The following is a 12,657-nucleotide window of genomic DNA, read 5'->3' as shown; positions in this document are numbered from 1 at the left end:
TGAAAGGTTGTCACACAGAGGAGGGCCAGGATCTCTTCTTGATCCTCCCAGAGTGCAGGACACGGAGTAATGGGCTCAAGCCAGATTCCAGCTGGACATCAGGAAAAACTTCCTGACTGTTAGAGCAGTACGACAATGGAACCAGTGACCTAGGGAGGTGGTGGGCTCTCCCACACTAGAGGCCTTCAAGAGGCAGCTGGACAACCCTCTGTCAGGGATGCTGTAGTGTAGATTCCTGCCTTGAGCAGGGGGTTGGACTTGATGGCCTTTTGGACCCCTTCCAACTTTACGATTCTATGATTTGTTTCAAGATGCATCAGCCCAGGGACTATGTGGTCCATCATCCACATCTGGGCAGCAAGGCGAACAGGCCTGCTGGCTGCTCAAGGGTGAGATGGATGGCATTTCCCGCCTCAATTTGAACCCTGCCCCTTTGTACACCTAAGGCTTACCCCAGGCAAATGGAGGGCTCGTCCCCTGCCTGCTCCCGGGATCCCCTGGGTGTCCTTTGGATGCACAGGGCTGATCCTGGGGCAAATGAGCTGGTGTGTATACCTGCTGCCCTATGTCTAAATGGGCACGTGTGGATTTGATGCAAAGTGCCGGCTTGGGTGCGACGCGTGCCTGTGTGTCCTGGAGGTGGTTTGTTGTTTATTCGTTCAGTCGTTTCCGACTCTTCGTGACTTTCTGGACCAGCCCACGCCAGAGCTTTCTGTCGGCCGTCGCCACCCCTAGCTCCCCCAAGGTCAAGTCCGTCACCTCCAGAATCTCATCCCTCCATCTTGCCCTTGGTCGGCCCCTCTTCCTTTTGCCTTCCACTTTCCCTAGCATCAGCCTCTTCTCCAGGGTGTCCTGTCTTCTCATTATGTGGCCAAAGTACTTCCGTTTTGCCTTTAATACCATTCTCTCAAGTGAGCAGCCTGGCTTGGTTTCCTGGAGTATGGACTGGTTGGATCTTCTTGCGGTCCAAGGCACTCTCAGGATTTTCCTGAGATTTTCTCCAGCATCTCTCTTCCTTCGCTCAGCCTTCCTTATGGTCCAGCTCTCGCAGCCATAGGTTACTACGGGGAATACCATTGCTTTGACTATGCGGACCTTTGTTGTCAGTGTGGTGTCTCTGCTCTTAACTATTTTATCGAGATTTGTCATTGCTCTCCTCCCAAGAAGTCAACGTCTTCTGATTTCCTGGCTGCAGTCAGCGTCTGCAGTAATCTTTGCGCCCAGAAACACAAAGTCTGTCGCTGCCTCCACGTTTTCTCCCTCTATTTGCCAGTTATCCATCAAGCTGGTTGCCATCATCTTGGTTTTTTTGAGGTTTAAGTGCACCCCGGCTTTTGCACTTTCTTCTTTCACCTTTGTCATAAGGCTCCTCAGCTCCTCCTCGCTTTCAGCCCTCTGCCACTCCCATCGCCCCTCTGGCTAGGGCTGATGGGAGTTGTAGGCCGCCCGCCCCTGCTTTAACTAGGAGGAGGCGGAGGCAGCCCCCCTTTCCCTTCCGGGCTTCCTCTGCACGTGTGTCCGGCTCGCTCGCTCGCTCGCTCTCTCGGCGCCACCATGCTGCTCGCCCGGGCTCTGCGCTCCGCCGCGCTGGCCGCCGTGCGCCCCCGCCGCCCTGCTGCTCTCCCGCTGCCGCCTCCGCGGCCCTTGCAGCCCGGTGCCCTGGTGGCCGCGGTGGCCGCCCGGCCGTTCACCCGCTCGCTGTGGCTGCTGCGCGGGGCCGCCCGGCCGCCCAGCGGCCTCCTGCGCGTCGTGCCCTCCTCCTCCGCGCCCTGCGCCTGCGGCGGCCTCCACACCGAAGGTGAGTAGCGGTGGCGGTGCGCCCTGGGCGCACACGCGCGCGCCAGGGCAGGGATGCCGGGCAGGGATCCGAGCAGGGCGCGCTGGCTCGCGAGGAAGCCCGGCTGCCCGCCCTGCGACCCCGAGGCGCGCTTGCACCCGGCTGGCGCCACTGGGGCGGGCGGGCGCGCGGGACCCGCTAGGCTCTTGTTTTGGAGACGATCTCCGCCTTCCCCGGCGGGGTGTGTGGGGGGCTCCCAACTCCCATCATCCCGGGGGTGCTGGCATTACAGCTTCCATTGCGGGGCTGCGACCTTGTGAGACTAGGACACCCCCCCCAAATGCGCCGTCTTGGGGGATGATGGGAGTTGGAGTCCCAGCCACCCCACCCCATTCCCCCGTAGGACTAGAACCTCCCCCATCAAACGCCAGCCAAGGGAGATGATGGGAGTGGAAGCCGCGTGCGTTTGGTGGGACTGCACCATGCCACTCCCACCATGTGCCGGCTTGGGGGAGTGATGGGAACTGTAGTCGCGCACATTTGGAGGGGGTTAGGGCGTGTGTGGGGGACGCTGAGATCATGTCCTCTTAGGCCCCTCACGTGGCTCTGGGGCTCAGCTTGTTGGAACAGGAAATGGGGGTGGGGGGGGGAGAGAGAGAGCACGTGTTCTATCCGATGGTGCCCTACTATTTTGCGCCCTAGGCAAAGTGAGCCATTTTCACACGCACCCCCCCCCCCCAAAATGCCAACTTTGATTTTTAAGAACAGATGTTTCCTGGAAAAAATAAGAAGCACAAAACCTGAAACTGCTAAATTTATTTTAAAGTGCAAGAAATATGCCATGCCAATTATAGCAAACAAATTGGAAAGGAACATCTATGGGTCTAAAATGCATTATTTAATAGGAATATCACCTCCAAATCATCCCCCCCAACCCACATGTGTGTGCATACACACACACTCAGCATCACTCACTCCAAACAAACACACGCATGAACACATGCGTTCACTCAAAGACCCCTTGATGCACCCCATTCACCCATACATTCTTTCTCCCTCTCTCTTCCGGGCGCGTTCCCCCCGTTTTATACTGTAGCTTTAAACTTTTGCACGGTGGAGGCTGGTGACTCCGATGTCAGTGGGGCAGTGACTCCTCTCCGGGTTTTAGTCAGAACTCTGTTCCTTTAGAGTTCTGACTGAAACCCAGAGTGGATTCACGGCCCCACTGACATTTTACATTATATTTTACCGTGCTGTATTTTATGATCAGGTATTGGGCAATATAGAAATGTAGAAAGAAAATAAGAGCCCTGATGCTGGATCAGACCGAGGGTCCATCTAGTCTAGCACTCCGTTCACACAGGGGCCAACCAGCCATCGGCCAGGGATGAACAAGCAGGACATGGTGCAACAGCACCCTCCCACCCATGTTCCCCAGCAACGGGTGCACACAGGCTTACTGCCTCAGATACTGGAGACAGCAGTAAATAAATTACACCTATCATCCTGAGACAATGTTGTCAATGGCAGAGCCCCAAGAGATAGTGTTATAGAAATTAATAACATGAAATTGCAGTTCCCCTTTTTAGCAGGGGTTTTGTGGGATTGTAACAGCGGCTGTTCCTTTCTTTTTGACCTGCAGGCGACAAAGCATTTGCCGAGTTTCTGACTGATGAAATCAAAGAGGAGAGGAAAATCCAGAAACACAAATCCCTGCCCAAGATGTCCGGAGGATGGGAACTGGACGTGCAAGGCACCGAGGCCAAGCTGGTGCGGAAAGTAGCCGGTGAAACGTAAGTGTGCAAGGAATTTGCACGGAAGAGCGTGTGGTGGTCCCTAAAATGTCAAGAGGGTTGTCCCTGGAAGCCAGAGGTTATGACTGTAGCATCATGGTTGTCGTCGTCATCATCATCATTATTATTATTATTATTATCTCTTTTCTCGCTTATGGTGGTTTTTCTAGATGGACATGACAGTTTTTTCCAGGTCCTGCTGTCTTTTACTGGTTCAGGAACTTCCAGACAATTATTTATTATTTATTTATTTATTAATTAATTACATTTCTATACCACCCAATAGCCGGAGCTCTCTGGGCGGTTCACAAAAATTAAAATCACTTAAAGTATAAAACAACAGTATAAAACCATAATATAAAATACAATATAAAAGCTCAACCAGACAATTGAGCATGTTTTGAGTATGACGGCTTTCTGGATATTGGTGCGGATGCATTTCGGTAGGCCCAGTTTCTGAAGGTTTTCTGTATAGTTTTTTGATGTGATGCCGGTGACTGATGTGACTAATGGAATAATTGTGACCTTTTCCTGTTGCCATAGTTCTTAAACCTCCATGGCCAGTGGTGTATATTTTCCTCTCTTCCTTGTCTAAAACTTGTTATTTGTACCACCCAATAGGTTAGGTTACAAAACCTTAAACATACAATAAAAAAAATATAATAGAAAAACCATGACATACAAAACAGTCAATAGAAAATCCCCGGAGTGGTTAAAACCTTATCATATGCTGACAAATGCGTATGATTTCTGCTTGAATCATCTTATATCTATTAATTCCAATGTTCAAGGTCAGCGTGCCGATGTTTTTGTCGCCGAAATTGCATCACTTATGCTTGGGTGACCCCAAAATTTGCAAAAGTAAACACACACGCACACATACACAGAGAGGCTAGACTGCCTCCCTCCTTGATGTATTTCTGGAGGCAGGCAAAAACTTTTTTTGTTTCAGCAGGCTTTTGGAACTATACTAGACCTGTGTTAATGTATTGGATTCCTCTCCCTTTTAATCTGTTGCAGTTTTTAATTTTTGTTAACATGTTTTTAATTTTACTGTAGGTTTAATTCTATTTTATAGCCTCGTGTGGCGCAGAGCGGTAAAGCAGCAGTTTCTGCAGCTGAAACTCTCCCCACGGCCTGAGTTCGATCCCAGCGGAAGCTGGTTCTCAGGCAGCCGGCTCGGGTCGACTCAGCCTTCCATCCTCCCGAGGTCGGTAAACTGAGTACCCAGTTAGCTGGGGGAAAGGCAATCACGGCCGGGGAAGGCAACGGCGAACCACCCCGCTATAAGGCCTGCCAAGAAAACGTCAGCGAAAGCTGGCGTCCCTCCAAGAGTCAGTAATGACTCAGTGCTTGCACGAGAGGTTCCTTCCTTAATTATATTTTAACTTTTGTAATTTGTATTTATGTGTTTTAATTGTACATGTTTTAATCACCTTGAGCCCCAGTCCTGGGAAAAGGGTGGGATATAAATAATAATAATAATAATAATAATAATAATAATAATAATGATGTCTACGTTGGCAGCCTTGGAAGTCCGGGGCACGGAATTCCGTGGGTCTGGCTCCCAGGTAAGTGGGAGTGGAATTGCGGCCGGGCTGTCCAATGAAATGAGAAATTGGAGCGTTGCATAATGTTGTCTGTCGATTTCGGTTTGCTAATTCTGGGACCCTTTTCCTGCAGGGTCACCATCTCGTTCAACATTAACAACAGCATCCCACCGAGTTTTGACGAGCCGCCGGAAGGGCAGAAATCCGACGAGCAAGAGGTGAGCGGAGAGGGACCTTTTTTTAAAAAAATAATAATAATTGCAAATATAAAACTTAAATATTAACATAATAGAGAAACCATACATGCAAGGAATAATAAATTACATATGCTATTTATAAAAGAAGCATTCGGGCAGAGTTGAGCGCTTTGAAGTCCTGTTGGATTTCAATGGGACTTGAATGGTGCCCTGTATTTGGATGGATCGTGTCCCCAGTGTGTCTTCGCGCCAGGTTTTAATCTGGAGCAGCGCCGGAGGAGCAGCTTGGTCTCGTCTGCCGTGCTGCGAGCGAAGCGTGCTTTTTGCGTCAAAGGTGCTTGGAATTTCCTGTCCTTTTTCTGCAGCCTGAGCTCACGTCGACCCCAAACTTCGTGGTGGAAGTCACCAAAGACGACACCAAGCAGACGCTCGTGCTAGACTGCCACTACCCTGAAGACGAGGTGGGTGTCGCCATAGATGCGCAACAATGTGCATTTCATGCAGGAGGGGGACTCCTGAGGCCTGGCAGATGTGGGACTCCGGACTCCCATCCTCCACGGCATGGCCAGTGTTAAGGGATGATGGGAATTGCAGTCCCACAACATCTGGAGGGACTCAGTTTTAATGGATTGCGCCGTTTCACCCGTGTCTCTGCGCGTGTGTGAAAGCCCCTGGCCTCTTCCGGGTCCTGGTCCTGTGAAAACTTTGGCCTCTTAAGAAGTGCAGAGTTTGGTTTTCACCCGTGCCTGTCTGGTTGCCCTCCTGATCAGGGTGCTCCCGGCGAGGAAGAGGAGAGCGACATCTTCTCCATCCGGGAGGTCAGCTTCCAGCCCACCGGAGACGCAGAGTGGCGGGAAAACAGCTACACCCTCAACACGGACTCGCTGGATTGGGTAGGAGGGGCTGCTAACTGGGATGGGTGCGCGCAGGGCTGATTTTGTATTATTTTAACTGGGTGATTGTGTGTGTGTGTGTGAGGAGAGCATGTGTGCTTATTTTGTGTCATCTTAACCAGTGTGTGCACATGAATGCTTTACAAAACCTTAACCTGTGTGTGTGGCAGTGAGTGTATGTGTGCTTAGTTTGCATAATCTTAACCTGTGTGGGTGTGCTTTTATCTTAATGTGTGTGTGTGTGTGCACGCATGCTTATTTTGCATCATCTTACTTGTAGAGAATTGACTTGGGTCAAGAGACTGGAAGTCAGACTCCGGCTGGACATCAGGAAAAACTTCCTGACTGTTAGAGCAGTACGACAACAGAACCAGTGACTTAGGGAGGTGGTGGGCTCTCCCACACTAGAGGCATTCAAGAGGCAGCTGGACAACCCTCTGTCAGGGATGCTTTAGGGTGGATTCCTGCATTGAGCAGGGGGTTGGACTAGATGGCCTTAGAGGCCCCTTCCAACTCTGCTATTCTATGATTCTATGAACTGTAAGCGGCCTGGCATTTATTCAAAACTCGCAAACCTGCTGTTATGACAGGCTGTGTGTGTCTGTGTGTAGCAGGAGCTGCAAAGGCCCAGAGAGAGAGGGGGGGGCACTGCTCCTGCGTCCACCGAAGTTGTGACTTCACCTGTTGGGTGACTGATGTCGCGTCAGAAGAAGGAACATCTTTTCTGAGGTGGCATCTTCTGACATTTTATTAAAAAGGTGCCTTTCCATAGAATCAGAGTTGGAAGGGAGTTCATCTATCCCAGCCCGCTGTTCAGTGCAGAGAATTGGCAATGAAATAAATCTGTGGCCTGATTCAATTGGGAGTGCCTGCTTTGATCAAGGAAAAATTATTTAAGGTGTAATTGTATGCATGTTTAGACAGGAAAAAGTCCTACAATCCAATGCATGTTTAGACATAAGCAAGTCTTATAAGCAAGTCTTACAATCCTATGCATGTTTAGACAGGAAAAAGTTCTACAATCCTATGCATGTTTAGACATAAGCAAGTCCTACAATCCTATGCATGTTTAGACATAAGCAAGTCCTACAATCTTATGCATGTTTAGACAGGAAAAAGTTCTACAATCCTATGCATGTTTAGACATAAGCAAGTCCTATAACCCTATGCATGTTTAGACTGTAAGCCTGAGGGCAGGGACTGTCTTTTTTTCTAACTAATTGTAAGCCACTCCGAGAGCCTTTTTTGGCTGAGGAGCGGGGTATAAGTATGATTAATAATACTAATAATGATAATGATAATAATAATAATAGACATAAGCAAGTCCTACCATACTATGCATGTTTAGACATAAGCAAGTCCTACCATACTATGCATGTTTAAACAGGAAAAAAAGTCCTACAACTTTGCGCTGGCTAGGGAATGCTGGGCGTTGTGGGATTTATTTGTGTCTAACCATGCATGCAATTGAACCCTTAACCAACTTAAACCAGTTGCAGCCTGGCTAAAAATAGATTGTGCGAATGGGAAAAGCGAGTGTAGCACACCGGCATACTTGTCAGGGAGCCGCCCAGGGCTGCAGCCGTGCGGACGGCTGCCGGCAAAGCCAGGTTTGCCTTGCGTGAGTGTGTGAAACTTGATTTTTTTGAAGCGGAAAAAAGCCCTAATTCTATTCCAGGCTCTGTATGACCATCTGATGGATTTCTTGGCCGACCGCGGGGTGGACAACACGTTTGCGGACGAGCTGGTTGACCTCAGCACGGCGCTAGAGCACCAGGAATACATCCGGTTCCTGGAAGATCTTAAACTCTTCGTCAAATGTCAGTAGGGTCTGAGCGCACGACTGCGGCCTGTATCTTCTCCAGATGGGAGCGGGGGGTGTGTGTGTGTGTGTGGATTTGCAAGTCAAAGCTGGACTCGTGTTTCAAAATCCCAGGAACGAGAGAGAAAGAGAATGGAAGCTTTCTCTTGGGAGTTAAGGCCGCACTGCGAGAAGAGAAAACAGCCGGTTGGTGGACCCCGTACAGTTGAAGGAGGACGGCAAACAAAGTGAGAATAAAACCCATGATACACTTCACCTGTACCCAGTAAGCGGTGTGTGTGTGTGTGTATGTGTGAGTTTTCGCCCCTTCTCGTCCTCCCCCTTATATCAGAGGCAGGGGACTATGGGCCATGCCGGCTGGCGCTGATGGGAATTGTAGTCTGGGAGTGCCACGGGCAGTGGAGGCTGGTGGCTGTGATGGTGGTGAAGCCGCTCTGGGTTTCGGTCAGAACTCTAAAGGAGAGGCAGTGCGGTGTAGTGGTTGGAGGGCTGAACTGGGAGTCGGTTGATCCGGGGTTCTAGTTCCCCGCTCAGCCATGAAGCTTCTAAAATATCAGCCTAACCTACCTCACAGGGTTGTTGCGAGGATAAACTGGAGAGGAGGAGGGTCACGCAAGCCGCCTTGGGTTCCTTGCAAGAGGGGAGAAGGCGGGATATATAGTATAGTAAGGATATATAGTAAATGTAAGAAATAAATATGTAAGGTGCAATGTCTCTTGGAGAGCGCCTTTGGGGTTCTGACTGACACCCAGAGTGGGTTTACCGCCCCACTGTCATCCGAGCCACCAGCCTCCACTGGCCATAGGTTTCCCCCTTCCCTGCCTCATATTTCAAAGTATTGCGAATTTTCCATAATTTGGCAAAAAGCTAGGACCTACGGTTTCTTTTAATGCATACTTCCTGGGATTTTTATATTTTCCCCTTCCTCCAAGGAGGCTGAGTGGGGATTTGAACTCGGGTCTCCCACACGCTAGTTTGACACGCGAACTGCTACGCCACGCTGGCTGGCTACACAGACCCCGCCTCGTTCTGGAATTCAAGGTGGCCCAGATGGGCACCTTCTTACCTAGGCGTTGCCTTGGCTGAAATTATCTGCTGAAATTAAATGGCGTTGCTGCGTCATGTGACTAAGCCATGTCTGTTTGGGAGAATGGGAAGGTTAAAAACCCTTCCTTGCAGTTGGAAAGCTAGCCTTTCAAGGAGAAGCATATCCTAAAATCCTTCCGTGCTAGCTTTCTATGTGCAGGGAGGCTTTGAAATGGGGGTGGGGGGAGAATTGAAACTAGGATCCTCTGCCTTTGCTCCAGGTGAAACCATCATATCCATCTCGAACTGCACCAGGAGAGATCCATTATGAGCATTTGGGGGAAGGACGGCAGCTTGATTAACACATGAGCATGACTCAACTGGTGCTTTGTTTTTTCCAAGTACTTTATTGGCATTTTCCACCATCCTCTCCCTCGTCCCTTCCATTCTCTAGAATACAAAAGCATGCAAAACCCCCCACTCCCCAAAATAAGCTCTCTAAGTCATGATACATATTTACAACGCAACGGCGGCTGAGGCCATCGCTGTGCGTGACTACGGACACAGCCTCATGCTTTCAGTTTCTTGGAGTTGGGAGAATAAATATACATACAGATCGTTGATCTTCACACCGAACACACACAAAGTACTGACACAGAACAGGCGTGTAACTTGGGTGCAAAGCAGCACAAAAGTAAAAAAAAGAAGAAAAAGGGATGCGTGGAGTTTCGCAACATTGGGGAGGGTCTTTAAATTTTTTAAAGTAATTAAGGCACCATGACAACAACACTAAGAATGCACGAACTGCAAGGTACATTATCCACGGCTCATTCGGTTACCCCTGGGCAAAGGGGTGGGGTGTTAAGTGTGGCTCATTACCTGCTGAGGATTACTTTGCATGCAAAGTGAGGGTGTGTTTTGATGCACACCCAAGCCCACATCAGAGATCAAGGGTGGACTACAGGTTCTTAGCAGTTGAAGACTGCGTTAACGTCGTGAAGCAGAGCACAAGCTAGACAGCTCTGTTCAGCTTTCGGCCCAGCTGAGAATTCCCTGAAAATCCTCAGCGCCTGTCTCTAAGCTGGGGGCAGTAATACCAGTCCACCTTGCAGGGTTGTTGTAAGCACTACGGGAGCCCTTAGAAAGTGCGCTACGTAAATGCTAAATACGACTATTTCTTGTCCAGTTTTGGATGACGTGCCAATGAGTTTCACGTTTGGTGGCCGTGCAAACCCATTTGCGGTTACATTTTGACCACAGACTACATTGGACAGACGTAACTACTTGAACGGGATTAGCAATTCATCTTGAGGTAGCATGTAGATGTTAAAGTGAAGAAAACTCAGCGACGAACGATCAACAGCCATGCGTTTGGAAAGCGATGGAATGGCTCACACCGACTTAATTTGGGAAGGGCAGGAACTTGCACACAATTTACAGAGGGGTGGAATAAATTTCGAAATGTTGGGAAGTGGAATCTTGAATCGGGATGCCGGGGTTTTCCTTTGGTCTGCATTTTTTAAACGACTCAACTCGATTCGCACTTAGATGAATATGGAAGGCTAGGAAACAGCTATTTCGCAGTCCTCCGAATTTTCTGAGCCAGTCTTGGGCTCAGAAAACAGACCCAAACGTGCAAAAAATATTAATGCATGTTTTAGGAGGAAATGAGTACAAAAATGTGTTTTATTTACAAAAATGTATACTTCGTGGGGGGAAATACATCCAAAAGCAATGCAATTTTTCTTGTGTATATATATAAAAAAACCACAGCCACAAAGTGATGTAAATGCAGGATGAAACTGACTTGAGGGAAACTGACATAAACCTGAAACCCAGTGATCCATCTGTCTCTAATTTTGAATACAGAGCTTTTTTTAATGTTAATTTTTAAACGTGACTGCTTCATAATGACTGAAAAAGCTTCTCCTGGAGTGCTCCCTTGCTGTATTTCACAATGGCTCAAACACACACACATTGGGCTGAGGATTTAATCTTCTCTTCATCAACACATTGGATTTTTATGTACTGCTTCGTAAGGCTGATCCCTGTAGCTGTGTTCATTGGTCTCCCTCTCTGGAACAAAGGATGCAAGTTGTAGACCCAGCCAGAGATGGGGAGAAATGTGTTGGGTTTAGCGTTCCACAAACTTCTTTAATTTCACACTTTCATCCTTCGAATCGACCGCTTCTCTGGATTTTGCGATGGGAGTTCTCTAATCAAAAAACGCGTACAAAAATGCATTCTGTTAGGAAAACCGCTTGCAAAAAAAGTGAAAATTAGGCAAAAATGCCTATGAAAACAGGAGGAAAGTGCACAAAAAGGCTTATGAATTTTCAGGTGAACTTGGAAAAAAAATCTTGAACTTCAGGATGAACTAAATGTAAGACTGGAAAAATAAGAAATGGAGGAGGGATCAACCCATCTGTCCCTAATTCCAGCATCTTTTCTTGCAAAAATTATGCTCTAAGTTCAGACCGTTGGGGTTTCAACCATGAAAAAATGGTAGATCTTAGATCAGGTTCAGTTCAGGGATTTCAGGTAGGCAGAAAAGGGTTGACCTCGTTGACATTGTTTCGTAAGTAGCCAGTTCTTGAATCAATGATTGGGGTCTGGAAACAAAGCCCTATGAGGAAAGACTGAAAGAACTGGGCATGTTTAGCTTGGAGAAGAGAAGATGGAGGGGAGACATGAGAGCACTCTTCAAATACTTGAAAGGTGGTCACACAGAGGAGGGCCAGGATCTCTTCTCGATCCTCCCAGAGTGCAGGACACGGAATAACGGGCTCAAGTTAAAGGAAGCCAGATTCCAGCTGGACATCAGGAAAAACGTCCTGACTGTTAGAGCAGTACGACAATGGAACCAGTTACCTAGGGAGGTTGTGGGCTCTCCCACACTAGAGGCAGCTGGACAGCCACCTGTCAGGGATGCTTTAAGGTGGATTCCTGCACTGAGCAGGGGGTCGGGCTCGATGGCCTTAGAGGTCCCTTCCAACTCTACTATTCTTTGATACTAGGATTTCCTTGTTCCCTAGAAAAGTTGCTTTGGGTCCCTGTCAAACACACCCAAGGCATTGTTCTGGTAGGCGCACGGGACATGCCTCAGAATTTGCTCCGCAGAGAATTTTCATCTATAGCAATTCTTCTATTTCTTTTCCTCTCATCACCCGCCTCTTTTACCAAGTGAAATGGTGTGACCGGTCTCCCTGCAAAATGCTGCCCTTTTATCACGCGCGTTCTTTCTTATCCGTGTTTCCGCCCGGAGTTACAAAGAGAGTTACAACAGGGCAGAGGCCAGGCGTAGAAGAGAAAAGAAGTTCAGTTCATTGCACGTGAACTGGACAGCACAAGTAAGAATGAACTGCAAAGCCCCAGGGCTTAAACTTGAACAAAATTCAGATGGGATCCAGAAAGATTTGCTGCGAATGGGTCTCCGAGCACGCAGTGGGCCTCCCCCTTTTAGGGGGTGTGTGTCTCTCCTCTGGCATTGCTGACTTTACGCTCCATGTATCGCTTGCCAGGACGCTGGGTCTCACCCTCTTGCCGGCAGGCCAATTTTAGGCTAGTGGTTCATCTCTCCGCCATCGGTGTGACCGACA

General features: G+C 48.7%; 1 protein-coding gene across 1 annotated transcript; it reads left to right on the top strand.

Annotated features, from left to right (window-relative positions):
• Positions 1–1,539: 1,539 nt before the first annotated feature.
• On the top strand, positions 1,540–8,293 carry C1QBP (complement C1q binding protein). The gene is made up of 6 exons (XM_063146579.1): positions 1,540–1,798; positions 3,420–3,570; positions 5,254–5,338; positions 5,683–5,778; positions 6,088–6,210; positions 7,889–8,293. Exons 1-6 carry the CDS (start codon positions 1,555–1,557, stop codon positions 8,036–8,038), a joined length of 849 nt encoding a protein of 282 aa, XP_063002649.1. The 5' UTR covers positions 1,540–1,554; the 3' UTR covers positions 8,039–8,293.
• Positions 8,294–12,657: the final 4,364 nt, after the last annotated feature.

This window comes from Elgaria multicarinata, chromosome 22 (assembly GCF_023053635.1).
Source record: "Elgaria multicarinata webbii isolate HBS135686 ecotype San Diego chromosome 22, rElgMul1.1.pri, whole genome shotgun sequence".
Lineage (NCBI taxonomy): Eukaryota > Metazoa > Chordata > Lepidosauria > Squamata > Anguidae > Elgaria > Elgaria multicarinata.
This window is presented reverse-complemented; position numbering and strand designations above follow the sequence as displayed.

Bases quoted from the DNA above. Each gene is read 5' to 3' on its own strand.
- C1QBP (XM_063146579.1), top strand. From the start codon at position 1,555: ATGCTGCTCGCCCGGGCTCTGCGCTCCGCCGCGCTGGCCGCCGTGCGC. The intron at 3,571-5,253 runs GTAAGTGTGCAA...CTTTTCCTGCAG, and splicing joins CGGAAAGTAGCCGGTGAAAC to GGTCACCATCTCGTTCAACA. The intron at 6,211-7,888 runs GTAGGAGGGGCT...ATTCTATTCCAG, and splicing joins ACACGGACTCGCTGGATTGG to GCTCTGTATGACCATCTGAT.